Genomic DNA, 15444 nt, shown 5'->3' with positions numbered 1-15444 from the left:
TAATTGAATGTTAGAATTTAGATGTATATTTGTTATTAATTTTATATTTCTCAAAAGCGTATATATTATATGTATATATATGTTGCAATATATTATACTGTATATATTTTAATTGAATGTTTTAATATTTATCTTCTTAATTTTCAATAAAATCAATTTTAAATTGAGTTTGAATTGAGACATGCACGTGTATGTAAATTATAAACGGGTTCGGTCATTGATTTACATGTTCGGGTGTGTTTCGGTTCATCCATGCGCCCCTCCGCTTGAAAGTCTTAATCGAAGCCGCTCATTATCCGTGCCTCTTTGCACCGGCGATCACTCCGTATTTCGTCCCCGTGTGTCACATAACTATTTTCAGTCTTTAGATCATCATGATCTACGGTTGATTCATCACCTTATTGGATGAATTTATGCAAAAAAAATATTTTTCGCAATCCATACATTTACACAACGAATTCTTACGCCTTCTACATAGAGATCATACATTTTTAGGTAGTTTATATTTTATATGTTAAAAAGTGTTTATACCGTAGCCATATATATATATATATACACACACATATATATAGGGTTCACATCTATTGAGAAACCCCCTTATAGTTAGAATTAAGAATAAATCAGATCCCTTGAACAAACCATATCTGACGGACCAGATGGATTCGTAAAATTAATCAATTAATTGTATGATTATGTGATAAATTACTTTTTAGGGCCGAGAAGGTTAAATTTGTCAAATTGTTATCGGCCATAATCTTGAGCTAGTGGAATCAAATCCCTACAATTTCTCACTTTTCATTGACTTGGAGTATCAATTTTATGGATATTTTCAGTCTCTTGATTCTAATATTTTCTGTTCTGTGTTATTTCGTCAATTGAACGCGTTCAAGAACCAAAACCTGGGGCATTGTCTTGTAGAGACTGAAATATTTTGTCAAACTATTCCGCTGCCAGTGGTATGTGATTTTTATTTAGAGTTTTGTCTGAATTGATTTTAGTGCAGTTCATGACTTTTCCGTTTCTTAAAATTTTCTTTTGGTAGCATATATGTTTTTTGTTATGTTGTTCTATTTTTTAACGAATGTAATTTTATATTGTGGTATATTTCACATCAGATATGATGTTCTTCCGGTTAATTAGAACGAAATGAGGTTAATTGTTATTATATTTTTTTGCTTGGTTTCTTTGTTCAATAAAATATTGTGTTGTGATTATTGTTTATGTTGACAGATATGGCTACTGAACAGGACGCACATTGCATTGAAGGCACACGATAAAATAAATATGTTCTCAGAATTATCTAATTCATATAAAAAATCTAATGAACATCAATGAAGGACGTTTTGCACTTTATAAGGAATGTATGTAATTAGTCTCATTTACGTTGAACCTAACAATCACGAAAGCTTTGTTTTTTTTTTTTTTATGTGAATTAAGGGATTTCTATGTGGATTTATTATATAGTTTTTGTATTTATCCCCAATCAATAAATTTCTTCATTTTAGTTTGCGAGTAAATTCTTGATTTGGGTTCGATGAATGTGTATTGTTTAATACATAGGATACTATGTTCAGTACTGCAGTTCCCTAATGTATGTGTTAATCGCATTTCATTGTTCATTACGATGAATAAAAATTCACGAAATATTGGATTTTCAAATTAAAAATTGTACAGATTAATTTATTCATATTCGAGAAAATAAATATATTGTGAAATTCATTAACATTGAACATATACTCATTTGTTCATCTAAAAAATGAGATTTGTTCATTAAAGTTCAAAGGATATAACTATTTGTTCATACAAAATATATTAAAAATTCATTATACTATTCGTTGAACGTACATGTTGTAAGCATGAACTTAAACGAAGAAGTTGTATATCAAGTAATGTTCACAAAAATTAAAACACAATAAAGGAAAAAAGTTCGGAGAACGAATAAGTAATGTTCATCAAAAATATCAAAGTATATATAATTACTATGAACTGAAATGTAAAATATCAAATTTGTGTTTGGATGTCAAAAATATCAATAACGTAAAATATTTCATTACTTTGAACTGAACGGCACGTTTGCTTCAAATCTATAGATTACCTTGGTTTAATATTGTTGCGGTTACTTAAGCTAGAATTCAGGAGATTACACACGTTTGATATATATCCGGATAAACAACCCACTATTTTGGTAGCATATTTCAACCTCTGGATTAGGGTTTAATATTATTGCAGTATATATAAAAATACATATTTGCCCTATGTTTAAATTAGAAATTACCATGATTTCCGTGGATTAATCCCACGTACAAAATCTCAGCGATATATCAACACATAAATATCGCCAAAATCAGAGACGGCTCTAATACCGCAATAGACTGGGTTCCAGAATTGTTGTTGACGTCTGTGGCTGTGTATTTTCAATTCGAAAGCACTAGAACATGAGTTCTGGGATGCAAGGTGAGTATTCAATACTTCATGGTGATTTTTTTTGCATGAAATTTTGATGCATCCGAATTTTTGTACTGCTGCGTTTTTCTAATTTTTTTTGTCATGGTATCGTTCCTTAAACCTCTTGGAATTGAATAGCTATATGAAGCATTGCTCACGTATCCAATATCTTCTGCATTTTTTTGTGGTTTGGCGAGTGCACAGCAGGTGTTCGAGGAAATGCCAATCAATATCTGGTAGTTAATTGATGAAACCCGTTTAAGTGATTAGAATCAATTAATCATTCCTTCATTTTTGTACATGTGTGTAACAATTTTCTTGTTGATAGAGCTTACTTTTGGCTTATTATTTATTTTAGTAAATTTCTTTGTTTCACTTTAGCCTACGTACGTAGCTCTATAGGTAATTAAAATAATTTACTATGTAAAGCAACTTTTTAAGCAAGATTAATTGCTATATTCAGATTGTCATGCTCTTCTCATTTGCTCATGAATAGTATCCATGATGTTCTATCTAGGTTCTATTCAAATGCAAATTTTGTTCTTCGACTTTGGCCATCATTCCATCATATATTAACATAGCGAAAATTTATGTTTATGCGACAATAGCTTTTACTAGCTAATTCTTGCAAAATAAATAATACACAGTTCATTTTTCTTTCACTCACAATCATGTTAAAATCGTCACAGATAGCAGTGGTCGGATTAATAAGACAAACACGACACATCGAGCTTGGTCAAGTAGGGAGGAAGAGGTTCTTTTGGCGGCCTTGAAGGAGTTAGTAGCTGAAGGTTGGAAATCCGACAACGGATTTCGTGCGGGATACTTGAAGAAATTGGAGGAGTCAATTAAAATAATAATTCCAACAACCGACTTGAAAGGCATGCCGCATATAAATTCAAAAATAACGACTTGGAAGAAGGATTATAACTCACTAACGAACATGTTGAAGATTACTGGCGTAGGCTTCAACGTGCAGGGCACGCACATGATCGATGCCACTGATGAGCAGTGGGATCATATTAGGAAGGTGATGAACCATTAATGTTTGTGGTTTTTAATTTCATTGTGTACACGGGTTTGTAATTGGATTTTATTAAATATAGGTGGATGGCAATGCAAAAAACATGCAATTTAAAAGTTTTAAGTACTTTGATCAATGGTCTGAAATCTTCGGGAAGGACAGGGCCACCGGAGATGTCGCTGAAGATTTAACGGAGGCATCACGTCAGATGTATCACAACATCAATCTCACCCAACCTCAGGACGTCGATGGTGATTACCATGTCACGCTAGATGATGTGAATGAAGACGTACCTCTTGCTAACAGTGTTAGCCAAACCCAGCAAGCCGAGTCTGAAGTACGCCCTCCTAAGAAATTGAGAAAGAAGGGTGGCGGGGGCGACAAGATGTTTGAGTACATGGCCGAAATCAGCCGCGACACTAAAATTTCACTTGACACAATCGCAGGTCGAATGGGCCATGATCAAGATATCTCCATGGCGAGGAAGGAGATCTATGCTCAACTGAATTCAATCAGTGGATTGTCCCAAAAAGAGAAGTTCGAAATAACCAAAATGTTAGCCAAAGAAGTTGAGCTCCTAGATGTGTTCACAAGTCTACCCGAAGATGCGAAGAAGGAGTACGTTTACCACCTTCTTGAGGAGAAGAAGAATAAGTACAATGGTGGAAGTAATTTGGAGTGATGGTATTTTGTTCATAAGACAATGCATATGGAGTGAACTATGTGAAAGATCTTTTGTTTTGAACATGATTTGTTTCAATTTATGCTTCTTTTGTGTTTGAATTTATCTAGGATATTTGGTTAGTTGAACTTTTTCGATGCCTTATTTCCAAATGAAGCTCAAGATTATTGCCCACAATGTTAGTGATACTTTAATTTTCATAAGATTAATTGTGATATTTCTGAAGGATGTAAATTACTCAACTATAAGTAAAACCCCAACCTTTCTCTATGGATTTCGCAGCAGCTTCATCAGCTTGGCGAAGACTCTATGGATTTACTCTGTCTTCGAGTAGTAATTTTCTTTGTCGAAAGTGCAAATTTGGTTGTATTCTGGAGGAGCCAAATGGCATTGCTACTTACGCCGAGCCCCATTCTGATCTCTATAACCGCTGGGGTAAGACTGCTTAATTTCACAAGTTCAATTAACAAGTATAAAATTCCATTTCTATGCTGATGGTTTTCTGTATTCTGGAAAATGCAGATTACTTCATGGAATCCTTTCGACCGACCAGACGACCACAATATGAAGGTAAGATTAATTAATGTTTATGAAGAAACAAGAATAAAAACAATCGACTGGTAATTAGATGTGTAGTTCTCAACAGCTTTTCTTGTATTCCTCATGATCAGGTCCAATTGCAGGCTGTCTCATGGTTTTTATGGTCATAGTTGGTGAGCTCGTAAATTTATGCTGCAGTGTTTTTGAATTTTGCAGACAAAAAAATTATAGGTATGCAATTCTAATTAAGACTCATGTGTTTTGAGCTGAGATTAGTTATGTGCGTGGGATATATAGGTTAGAATTAGTTGAATCCCAGTTATTTATTTCTTTGTGTTTTGAGCTGAGATTGTAGTTTTTCACAGCAAGCGAGAAATAGAAATTATCGACAAACAGGGTCTGGTTTTCACAAAGGAGTGATTGTTGATACTCAATAAAATTTAACAAAGTCGTAGATATAGGGAGAATTCGTCTACGTACTATGATGTCAAATTGATTTTGGAACGTAATCATGGAAATCAGAAAAATAACTGGAATCAATAACGATAAAGCCTCCAAATTCATAATGCTAAATTTTTTTCAATTATCTCCAAGGACTCCACGACGACCCGCATGAGCTGCCCTCAACCCCATTGTTTGGGTATTCTTTACGGACGCGGGCCGGAGCAAGAATTTGTTGCTCCTGGGACGACCAAAAACAAAAACAGATGTATGAGCAAAAAACACATCTCGAAATACAAGAAATTGAATTGTTGAGTTTAAAAGATGATGCATGCACACCAACAGCATGCCTAAAGATATACTATCAAGAGCAGAAGCAACAATACAACTTAAAAGAAGATTCGGATCAGAGCTCCGAGCAACACACTTTAGGAAAATATAACATCTATTAACAGACCATGTCTTTCCAAATAATTAAATGAAAACACTACATAACAGTAACACTTCAGCAAACTTGTCTCATGATAAAATTAAGATGGACTCACAAGTGCAAAAAGGACTTTGAATTAGTACTAGTATCTTATAATAAAATAATTGAAAGCCAATAATTAAATTTGGAGAAAACAATCATTATTTTAACTTAAACTTCAGCTAAATAAAGAAAGAGGGCCATGTCTCATGTGAATATGGCTATGTACATTTCATCTGAAAATTCATTTTCTTTTTTTCTTTAATAGACAATTATGATGTACATTCAAGTTGAGATTTTATCCACTCAAAAAAATTAAAAAAAAAATTGACTTTATTAATAATTTTAAGGGAAATGTTCTCAAAAAAACAAATGCAGGCTTTTGTTTTCAAAACTCATCTCTATCAAACATTTTATCAAACAGTTAAAGGACCTAAAGTCCAATGATGATAAACTCGAACATAATTCAATGGTGGTGGTCGGATACACGCAAGAAAGCACTAATAACTTCACCTTATCACTAATAGCATTTCCTCTATTTCAGTTAAAACCAAAACGAAATCTATAAAACAAGAATTCAACGGCCTAAAGCCATCTCTATGAAGCATTTTATCCCATTTCATCACACATGTATCTGACCTTCTGCTAGTTCTATCACAACAAAGAGTATCTGCATTTGAGATACATATGTGCATGAGTCACAACTCTAATGATGATAATGATTTCATCTTTACAGTGTGGCAATAACAAGAATGACATACTTTAGTAAAGCGGATGCGCTAAAGAAATTGGTGATTATGATGTTATTAGCCTAATTAAACAAAATAATCACATTGAGGTGATCATCCTACCCCACTGCAATAGTACCTCGAAAATATTTGATTAGTCATCAGAATATCTTACTTGATTAGCCTAATTGGTCCAAGAAAGCGTGGTTGATCGAAAACTATAACTATAAATTCTGCTAGATAGAAAATGAGCTGCTCTATTCGCTGATTTATGTCCCTCAATCAAATGGCTAGATTTTTCAAGCTCTAAACCAGCCGACCTGATTTGTCTACCCCTATCAGCCGTCCAAATATATACTAAATGCGCCTAGTGTATTGCATTGATGTATATATAACTTACGCTATATTCAATTTAAACATACACACACACACACACACACACACACACACATATATATATATATATATATATATAGGGTGTGGTACTAGAGAGAACTACATTATTTGTGAGAACAGGAGAACCATCAAATCTAATGCATCCACTGTAAAAATTAATGTATTCGCTGTTAAAATTAATGCACTAAAAAAAATGCTCCCTTCAGGATTCGAACCCAGGATCTGCATTCATCCAACAAGATGATGCATCCACCGTAGATCTTGATGATCGAATGGCTGAAAATGGTTCTCCGGTCTTCTTTTATTTATGGTTCTTTCTTGAACCTCTCCATATATATATATATATATATATATATATATATATATATATATATATATATAGGGAAAGGCTAAAATAAAAACCAAAGTTAAGCTATAAAATAAGAACCATTATAGGCCCCATGATTTTCATATTTCAACGGCCAGATCTTAATAATCTTAAAGTATGCAATTAACGCCAGATGTACTATTAGTCTACAATGGTAATTTCAATATTTTAATAGTTATCTTTTCTTTAAATAAGGGAATTGCGTTTTAGCAAATACATAACATTCCATACACACAAAATTAATTCGTACGGAAATAATTCAAAAATAATTCGTACGAAAATCAAAAATAATTCATACAATTAGAGTTGAGGCTAAAATAATTCGTACGAAAACCAAAATAATTCATACGTAAACCAAAAATAATTCGTAGGTAAATAAAAAATAATTCGTACAAAAATAAAAAATAATTCATGCAACACATATAGGGTGAGGCTAAAATAAATAGTTCATACATAAATAAAAAATAATTCGTACAATAATCAAAAATAATTCATGCAACTCCGTATCATACGAATTTTTTTAAACATACACATGAACGATATCATACAAAAATTTATTTTTCAAATATTCGGAGCCACAAAATACAATAGTTCATACAAATCTTACAGATCTTGGTTGAAAAAAAAATTAATACATTAGTTGTAATTTTTTATTAAAGGTAATAATTATTCCTCGGATTTTGCAACGATATCAAATTAAATTGAATTCCATATGAATTTTTTTTGAATCTACACGGTAAAGTTGGTGATATTTTCGAGTGCATTGATCAAATCTTAATTACCATATTTAATAGCGGTAATTTCAGAACCGTTTTAGTAAATAAGGGAGAATGAAAAGTCAACTACCTATTATACCCTCTATCGATTATTGGCTATGAACTATCAGCTTGTATCTTATGAATGAAACAACCCATCAAAATGTAATCACAGTCGTTCAATGATTGATGTGTACGGTCAGGATTAGTTCTTATATTATAGTCTAAGAAGAGTTTTCTGAATAGCCCTCCCCTATATATATATATATATATATATATATATATATATATATATATAACATGCTCAAATTTATCCAATTAATTTAAACTGAATCGAAAACTGTAAAAGAATATTTCAACGGCCTAAACTTGAAGGGCCTAATCTCATTATCTGTGCGGCCAGGCAACTGCCAGTAGAGATGAAAATGATGAGTATGAGCAAGAAGAAGTAATTATACTGAATACCAAATGCTAAGCATGAAAAGTAAGATTAAATGTCGATTTTGTTGCATCAAGTCACCATAAAGTCTGTCCAAGTATGGAGTAAAATAATTCCATTACACAGGAAACAAATATAAGAAATATGCAACAGTTAGTATCTCTTTAGATGAGAGATTATTGCTCAACTCTAATAATATCACAATTGTACTTACAAAGTTATAACTAAAAAGGAATAATGAATAAATGGTAACTCAAATCAACCTGAGGAAGGAAGAATGCTATAAATAGTAACGAACAAAGTAAATCTTGAGCAGATTATTTTTCACCTAGAATACTGCCCCACAAACATCAAAACTGCGCACATAGCAACTTATCTCTATTACATATACAGTGTACATCTTTAATTCAGTCCTTTATCAGAAACGGGTGATGGTCTAAGACCACACATATCTTCATTAGAATGATGCCATACCAGAAATAAATATTGTTCATCTCTTTGAAGCATTTTATCCAACAGTTTTCGAGCCTAAACTCCCATGGCCAAACTGGAGCAAAATTCTTTGGTGGTTGTCGTATATTGCTTTTGGAATTCGTGGGGATTGTTACACGAGTGAATGCAACAATGGAATTAGTAAATTTCGATTAAAAAAAATCCAACACAATTTTTTTCATGAAGATTGTATTCAGTTTATTCCAAAAAAAAATCTGACAAGCAGAATCACAAATCAACTTCAGGTTCCAATCACAAAAACGAGTTAAGCACATTCCACCTTGTCGATTACGTCGTGAAATTAATTCCTAGTATTGCACAGCAAAACTTGAGTACAGTTCTTCGTCGACGAGAATAGCAGCGGCTGCGTAGAGATAATTCGAAGTCAATTTGAGTCACCTTTGAATAAAAAATAAGTAGAAAATAGTGGTCACAAGTCTCGGGCCTTTCGATTTCATGTTCACGAGTCAGAAATTTTCAATGGAATTTGTAAGTTTCAAATCCAAGCAATGCTAAAACCACAATTTTTTTCATAAAGATTATGTACAGTTTTTTTCGAAAAAAACTGAATACTCACAAATGATTTGTATGCTCTCTTCTTTCTGAAATACAAATAAAAATCAGTTTCGAATAAAAAAATTAATTTACGCACCGCACGGGGTTGTCGATTCCGGCGTGAAAATGATTCCTGGTATTGCCCAGCCAAACTTGCGTCGAGTTCTTCGTCGGAGACACACAGCAGCGACAATGTAGAGAATGGGGAATTGAAAGAAGCGACACCGTTGTTTAGGGCTGATAATATTTGAATTTGAGGGCAAAAATGAGATTTCCATCCAAGATAATTCTGGTGGTTTATGTATCAGAGGGGGTGGCGTATTCCTAAACGGGATTTATCTACGTAAAGAGGCCCGGGCCCTTGCATAATATTGGGCCGCCTGTGTTATGCAGAAAGCCACCAAACGCTCGTGTATTAGCAGATTAATATGCTAATACAGCGTTAAACACCGCAGCAAACGTGCCCGAAATGTAAACAACCATGTAATCAAATCAAAAATTTCATAAATAATTATATTTGTTTAATATTTTGATATGGAAATGGAATCAAATAAGATATGTAACGGTTATGATTGATATTTAAATTACTATCATATCCTTCACTTAAATTAGGACGCCAACAAGATCAGCAAATCGTGGCCATTAGATTGCTGAAATTCAATGCACAAGATTGCTTCTCACTTCTCAACATATTTGTGCTTCTCAGTAGAACTTATCCCAATATATATATATATATATATATATATATATATATATATATATTGTAAGAAACTGAGCTCGCTGCTCTAGCTCTGTCGATCTGGTATGCTCTGGATCTATTGGTCAGCTCTGGAACTGCTGGTCTGCTCTGGTGTTCGGAGCTCTGGTGTTCTGCAGCTCTGGAGTTCGGCAGCTCTGGAGTTCTGCAGCTCTGGAGTCGGCAGCGCTGGTGTTCGGAAGTGCTGGAGTTCGGCAGTGCTGGAGTTCGGCAGCTCTGGATCTGCTACTCTGCTCTACCGAGCTGGTTCTGGGAAGAAAATAAACAGACAAGGAAAGAAAATGCCGAGTCGAGATGAAACTCTTCCCGCAAGAAGATTATCGCCCCGGTAGTGCTCTCGGTGTTGGCGAATCTTCCCCAAAGGTAAAACGGCGACGTCTCATTAGAAGTAGCACCACAATCTGACGAGCTCTGGCAAACGAAATAGGATTAAGAACTGAGCAATATGCAGTGAGAGTGAGTGAGGAAAATGCAGAGTTTCATGTATCAAATGCCATGCTCTAGACGCCTATTTATAGGCAACTCTCATGCATATGGAGGATTCGAAAAATATTAAACAGCAAGGAGCTGTTATGGATGTTACACAATTCAAATTTCTGCATCAATTGCATAATTCAAAATTGTGCAGTTTTGAAACTGCTACAGGCTGGGCGAGACTGTTCTGCCTCTCAGCTGTCTTGGGCTGGCCTAATGGGCTTCGGTGGTTGGGCTGGAAATAAGCTCAGTTGGGCCAACCAAGAAGAGAAGATAAAGCCCAAAGTATTTTGTCCAAAAACTATATAGTTTGGACCCAAACACCACCCAAGTACCAAATGCCAAGATCCAAGTCCTTGGTCGCGGCCCGTACCCGAGCCGCCCATTCGGCGGCGTCGTCGTCGTCCAATGTGGGATAACACTTCCAAGTGTTATTCCCATACTCAACATCCAAATTTTGATATACAATATCTCACTCACCAGAAATCGGTTTTGAGACTTCAAGTATACCACGTTCATCTACTCGAGACGTAGATTAACATACAATAATTATTTCAATTAAATAATAAATATTTAATTAAATAATTAATTTCCAGATATGGTCAAAACTATATTTCCAACAATCCCCCACATGAGTGAGAAAGCCGTATGCAGATGTATGCAAACACTTAGCTCAGTCCTCTTAAGAAACAACGTTGCATTTGAAAAGGTAGCTTGTGGCTTTGAACCTACCATTGTCAATCTTATCGAGTATACCGGCGGCCTAGTGGATATGGTTCCTTAAACTAGTCCTCCTCGGTGTATACTAAGTCAACAATATTGACACAATATTGCTTCAATCCTCATTCGTTCTTACGTTTGTGTCCATTACAGGCCTTGGAACACCCATTTGGATTCATAAATGTTTCAATCGAAGCGGCCACACTTCACACTTATATAGGTAACTCTTAATTCAAGTATCCTGCTATACTTGTCCTCATTGAGGAATTCTAGAGTTATTAAAAGTCAAAGACTTAACCTCACCACATGCAGGTTTCTGAACACTCATTGTTCTACGAGGAATAGCAAATCGAGTGTTCAACACACGGATTCTCATAGCTTAGTTGTCCCATTGAACCAAGTTCTTGGGATCCTCCAGTCATCATGGTTGGGTTTCCACTATGATCATCCTTAAGATGTGGATTTCAAACCCATTTTCCCTAACAACTTATACATCTGATCTCGATGGATACTTTTAGTCAATGGATCTGCTATATTATCAATTGATCCTATATAGTCAATTGTGATAACTCCACTTGTGATCAGATGTCTCACGATATTATGACGTCGACGAATATGTCTCGACTTACCGTTATACAAATTATTTTGTACTCGTTCGATAGCAGCTTGACTATCACAATGAATTATCAAGGACGACACAGGTTTCGACCAACATGGAATATCCTCGAGGAAATTTCTAAGCCACTCGGCTTCTTCACCAGCTTTATCCAAAGCTATAAATTCGGATTCCATGGTCGATCTAGCAATACAAGTTTGTTTCATGGATTTCCAAGATACAACACCACCCCCCACAGTGAACACATAACCGCTCGTTGAGAACGAGTCTTTTGCATCAGATATCTAATTTGCGTCACAGTACCCTTCAAGCACAGGGGGCTCCCTAGTATAATGAATTGCATAGTTCTGAGTATATTTCAAATATCTCAAAACTCTCTCAAGAGCTTTCCAATGTTCATTACTAGGATTGGCGGTAAAGCTGCTTAACTTGTTGACCGAGCATGCTATATCGGGACGAGTGCAATTTGTTAGATACATCAAGCTCCCAATAATCTTAGCATATTCTGTTGCATCAACAGGTTCTCCCTTATACACATTCAAATGTACACTAGGTTCTCACGGCGTCTTAGCTATTGGCTTGTCAAAAGCATTAAACTTCTTTAACACTTTCTCAACATAGTGAGATTGTGTTATAGCAATGCCATCAGGCTTTCTTAGAATTTTAATTCCAAGAATAACGTTAGCTAAGACCATATCTTTTATGCTAAAGTTTTTACTTAGCATATTTTTCGTTTCTTGAATCACTCGGGAATTACTTCCCATGATGAGCATGTCATCTACATAAAGACAAATAATAACATAGATGTTATTAGAATTCTTAATGTAGACACACTTGTCACACTCATTGATTCTAAATCCATTTGACAATATAACACCGTCAAATTTTAAATGCCATTGAAGCGGTGCTTGCTTCAATCCATATAAAGACCGTTGGAGTTTGCATACTTTGTGCTCTTGCCCAGGTACTACAAACCCTTTAGGTTGCTTCATATAAATTTCATCTTCCAACTCGCGGTACAAAAACGCAGTTTTCACATCCATTTGGTGAATCTCGAGATTGTGCAAAGCAGCAATAGCAAGAAGCATCCTAATAGATGTCAACCTAGTCACAGGCGAGTAGGTATCGAAGAAATCGTACCCTTCTTTCTGCCTGAAACCTTGAACGACAAGTTGGGCTTTTGTACTTCTTCTTTAGGATCCACTTGCATCCTAAAGCTTTGCAACCAGGTGGTAGATCTACTAACACCCAAGTATGATTCTGCATAATGGAATCAATTTCAATATCTATGGCTTCTTTCCATAGAGCTACATCAGAGCCAGATAAAGCTTCTTTGATCGTCACCGGTTCGCCGTCTAACATTGAGACAACATAATCCGGTCCATAGACTTTAGCTTTTCTAACTCGTTCCCCACGTCTCGATTCTACATCCACAGGTTTAGACCTTGGTCTTTTCCTATTAGGTGGTACAGGATTAGAACTCGTAGCATCATCTACTTGTGTAGAACTGCTAGCTACGTCTATAGGTTTAGAACATGTAGCTTCACATTCAACTCCATTGTTTGAGTTAGATACAACCTTATCCTTATTGGGATAGATATTTTCAAAGAATATAGCATTTCTTGATTCTATCGTTGTCCCTACATGTATATCGGATATCTTCGATTTGTGCACTAGGAAACGATAGACACTGCTATTAAGTGCATAACCAATGCAGATACAATCCACCGTTTTAGGTCCAATTGTAACTTGCTTTGGTAAAGGCACTTCTACCTTAGCTAAACACCCCCACACTTTGAGGTATTTATACGAAGGTTTTCTTCATTTCCATAGCTCATAGGGAGTTACTGATAACACTCATATTTCCATGGTTTTTAATGTTCATATGATGTTAATTTTATAGGAAATTGAGTGTTGGATGATTGTTTTGTGCTTAATTTGCTTTATCTTGTGAAACATGATTCTTACTCGAACTTTGAAGGAATTTGCAGATTTATTGAGTTCGAATTTGGAACAATGTCCTGAAATAGAAGTTGTAGATAATCTCGATACGAGTTCGTGAGAGCAAACGGATCATAAATCGGAGTTCGGACGAAGAAGGATTTCCGGCGACTTGCCCGGCGACCGCCGCCTGGGTCGCCGGGACTTCTGGAACGTTGGAAAATGGGCGGCGATCGCCGCCAGATGAAGGATTTTTGTGCTTGAGCCAATGACCGCCGGATGGGTCGCCGGCTACCCGGGTTTTTCAGCTTTACGCGTTTTTGGAGTTCTTCTGGGTTTCAAACACTGTATTTTACCTTGACACTATAAATAGGTCTTCTTTTGACCTATCTAGGGTCCAACAACTTTATTTTCTCAGTTTCATAGCTTTAGATTATTATTGCTTTCCAGTTTTTACAGCTTGGATTGGATTTCCACAAGATTAAAGATTCAAGCCGCTACAATTGTTTTATTCAGAGTTTTATTTAATTCAGTTCTTTTAATTGCATTCTCATTAATTATGTTTTTGCTTTATTTTACGATGTTTGGCTAGTTCTTTTATCTGAACCTAGGGTTTGTACATAGCTATTTAATTATGTGTGTATGATTTATTGATATCAATTTGCCTTCCAACTTGTGATTCATGATTCCTGGTGCTTAATTTCTTGTGAATTATTTGGCCAATAATTTACATGTCTAGCTGTTCAGTTTGAGTCTTGAATGCGATAATTGTTCAGCCGATTCAGGAATGCATGTTATAGTAGTAGCCTTGACACTTGAATGGGATAGGTGAAACTATAGGGAGCTATTCTTTGTGTACGCTTGGGAGTTAATTTATTCCTTGGAGTCTTGAATGTGAAGGGGGGTAAATTAATCTACTTTCATAGGTGTTCGTTAGAGAAGCTTGTGAATAGTTCTGTGATCTCTCATCAGGGTTGGATTAAATTGGTAATTGAATCAATAGATTAAATGCATGTAGTTTATTAGTAAAAGTACATCCTTAGGGCCAGAGTCTTTTATTATTTGAGTTTTTACCTTATTTTATTTGTTGTTATCTGAATTTAGTGCTAATCAAACCTTCCTACTTTTTGTTACCTGTCTACTGTTATAGTCTGTTTAGGAGATAGCTAGAGTTATTTCGTTGTGTCAGTCCCTGTGGATACGATACTCGGTTACTGATTATTTGCTACAATTGCACCGTGTTAGTTGCGGTATTTGTTGCTAAGAAATTAGTGATCAACTTTTTGGCGCCGTTGCCGGGGATTGATTATAAATTACTTTAATATTTCTAATAGGACTTAGTAGTACTTTAAGCTTTTATTTTTATTTTTCTTTTTCTATTTCTCGTTTTTTTTTTTCAGGCACTGCATACGATGGCTACTCCTGAGCAAATCCAAATTCAAATGCGAGCTCTGCAAGAGCAATTGAAGAAGCGTTCATTCCGCAGTATGTGTATCAGGAGCCTCCACGAGTGAACGTTAACAACTTTGAGCTGAAAACGGGATTGATCACGATGGTCCAACAGAGCCAATATGGTGGACAAGCGATTGAGGACCCTAATGCG

General features: G+C 35.3%; 1 protein-coding gene across 1 annotated transcript; it reads left to right on the top strand.

The window, feature by feature from the left end:
* The first annotated feature begins 2435 nt into the window (after positions 1-2435).
* Positions 2436-4151, top strand: LOC131025597 (uncharacterized). The gene is made up of 3 exons (XM_057955395.1): positions 2436-2454; positions 3135-3475; positions 3552-4151. Exons 1-3 carry the CDS (start codon positions 2436-2438, stop codon positions 4149-4151), a joined length of 960 nt encoding a protein of 319 aa, XP_057811378.1.
* Positions 4152-15444: the final 11293 nt, after the last annotated feature.

The sequence above is a fragment of the Salvia miltiorrhiza genome, chromosome 5, assembly GCF_028751815.1.
Source record: "Salvia miltiorrhiza cultivar Shanhuang (shh) chromosome 5, IMPLAD_Smil_shh, whole genome shotgun sequence".
NCBI classification, from domain to species: domain Eukaryota; kingdom Viridiplantae; phylum Streptophyta; class Magnoliopsida; order Lamiales; family Lamiaceae; genus Salvia; species Salvia miltiorrhiza.
The sequence above is the reverse complement of the archived record's forward strand: the minus strand, read 5'-3'. Positions and strand labels throughout refer to the sequence as shown.

What these genes read in the sequence shown, in the direction of transcription:
- LOC131025597 (XM_057955395.1), top strand. An exon ending in AGTGGGATCATATTAGGAAG is followed by an intron (nt 3,476 to 3,551) that starts GTGATGAACCAT and finishes TATTAAATATAG; the next exon opens with GTGGATGGCAATGCAAAAAA.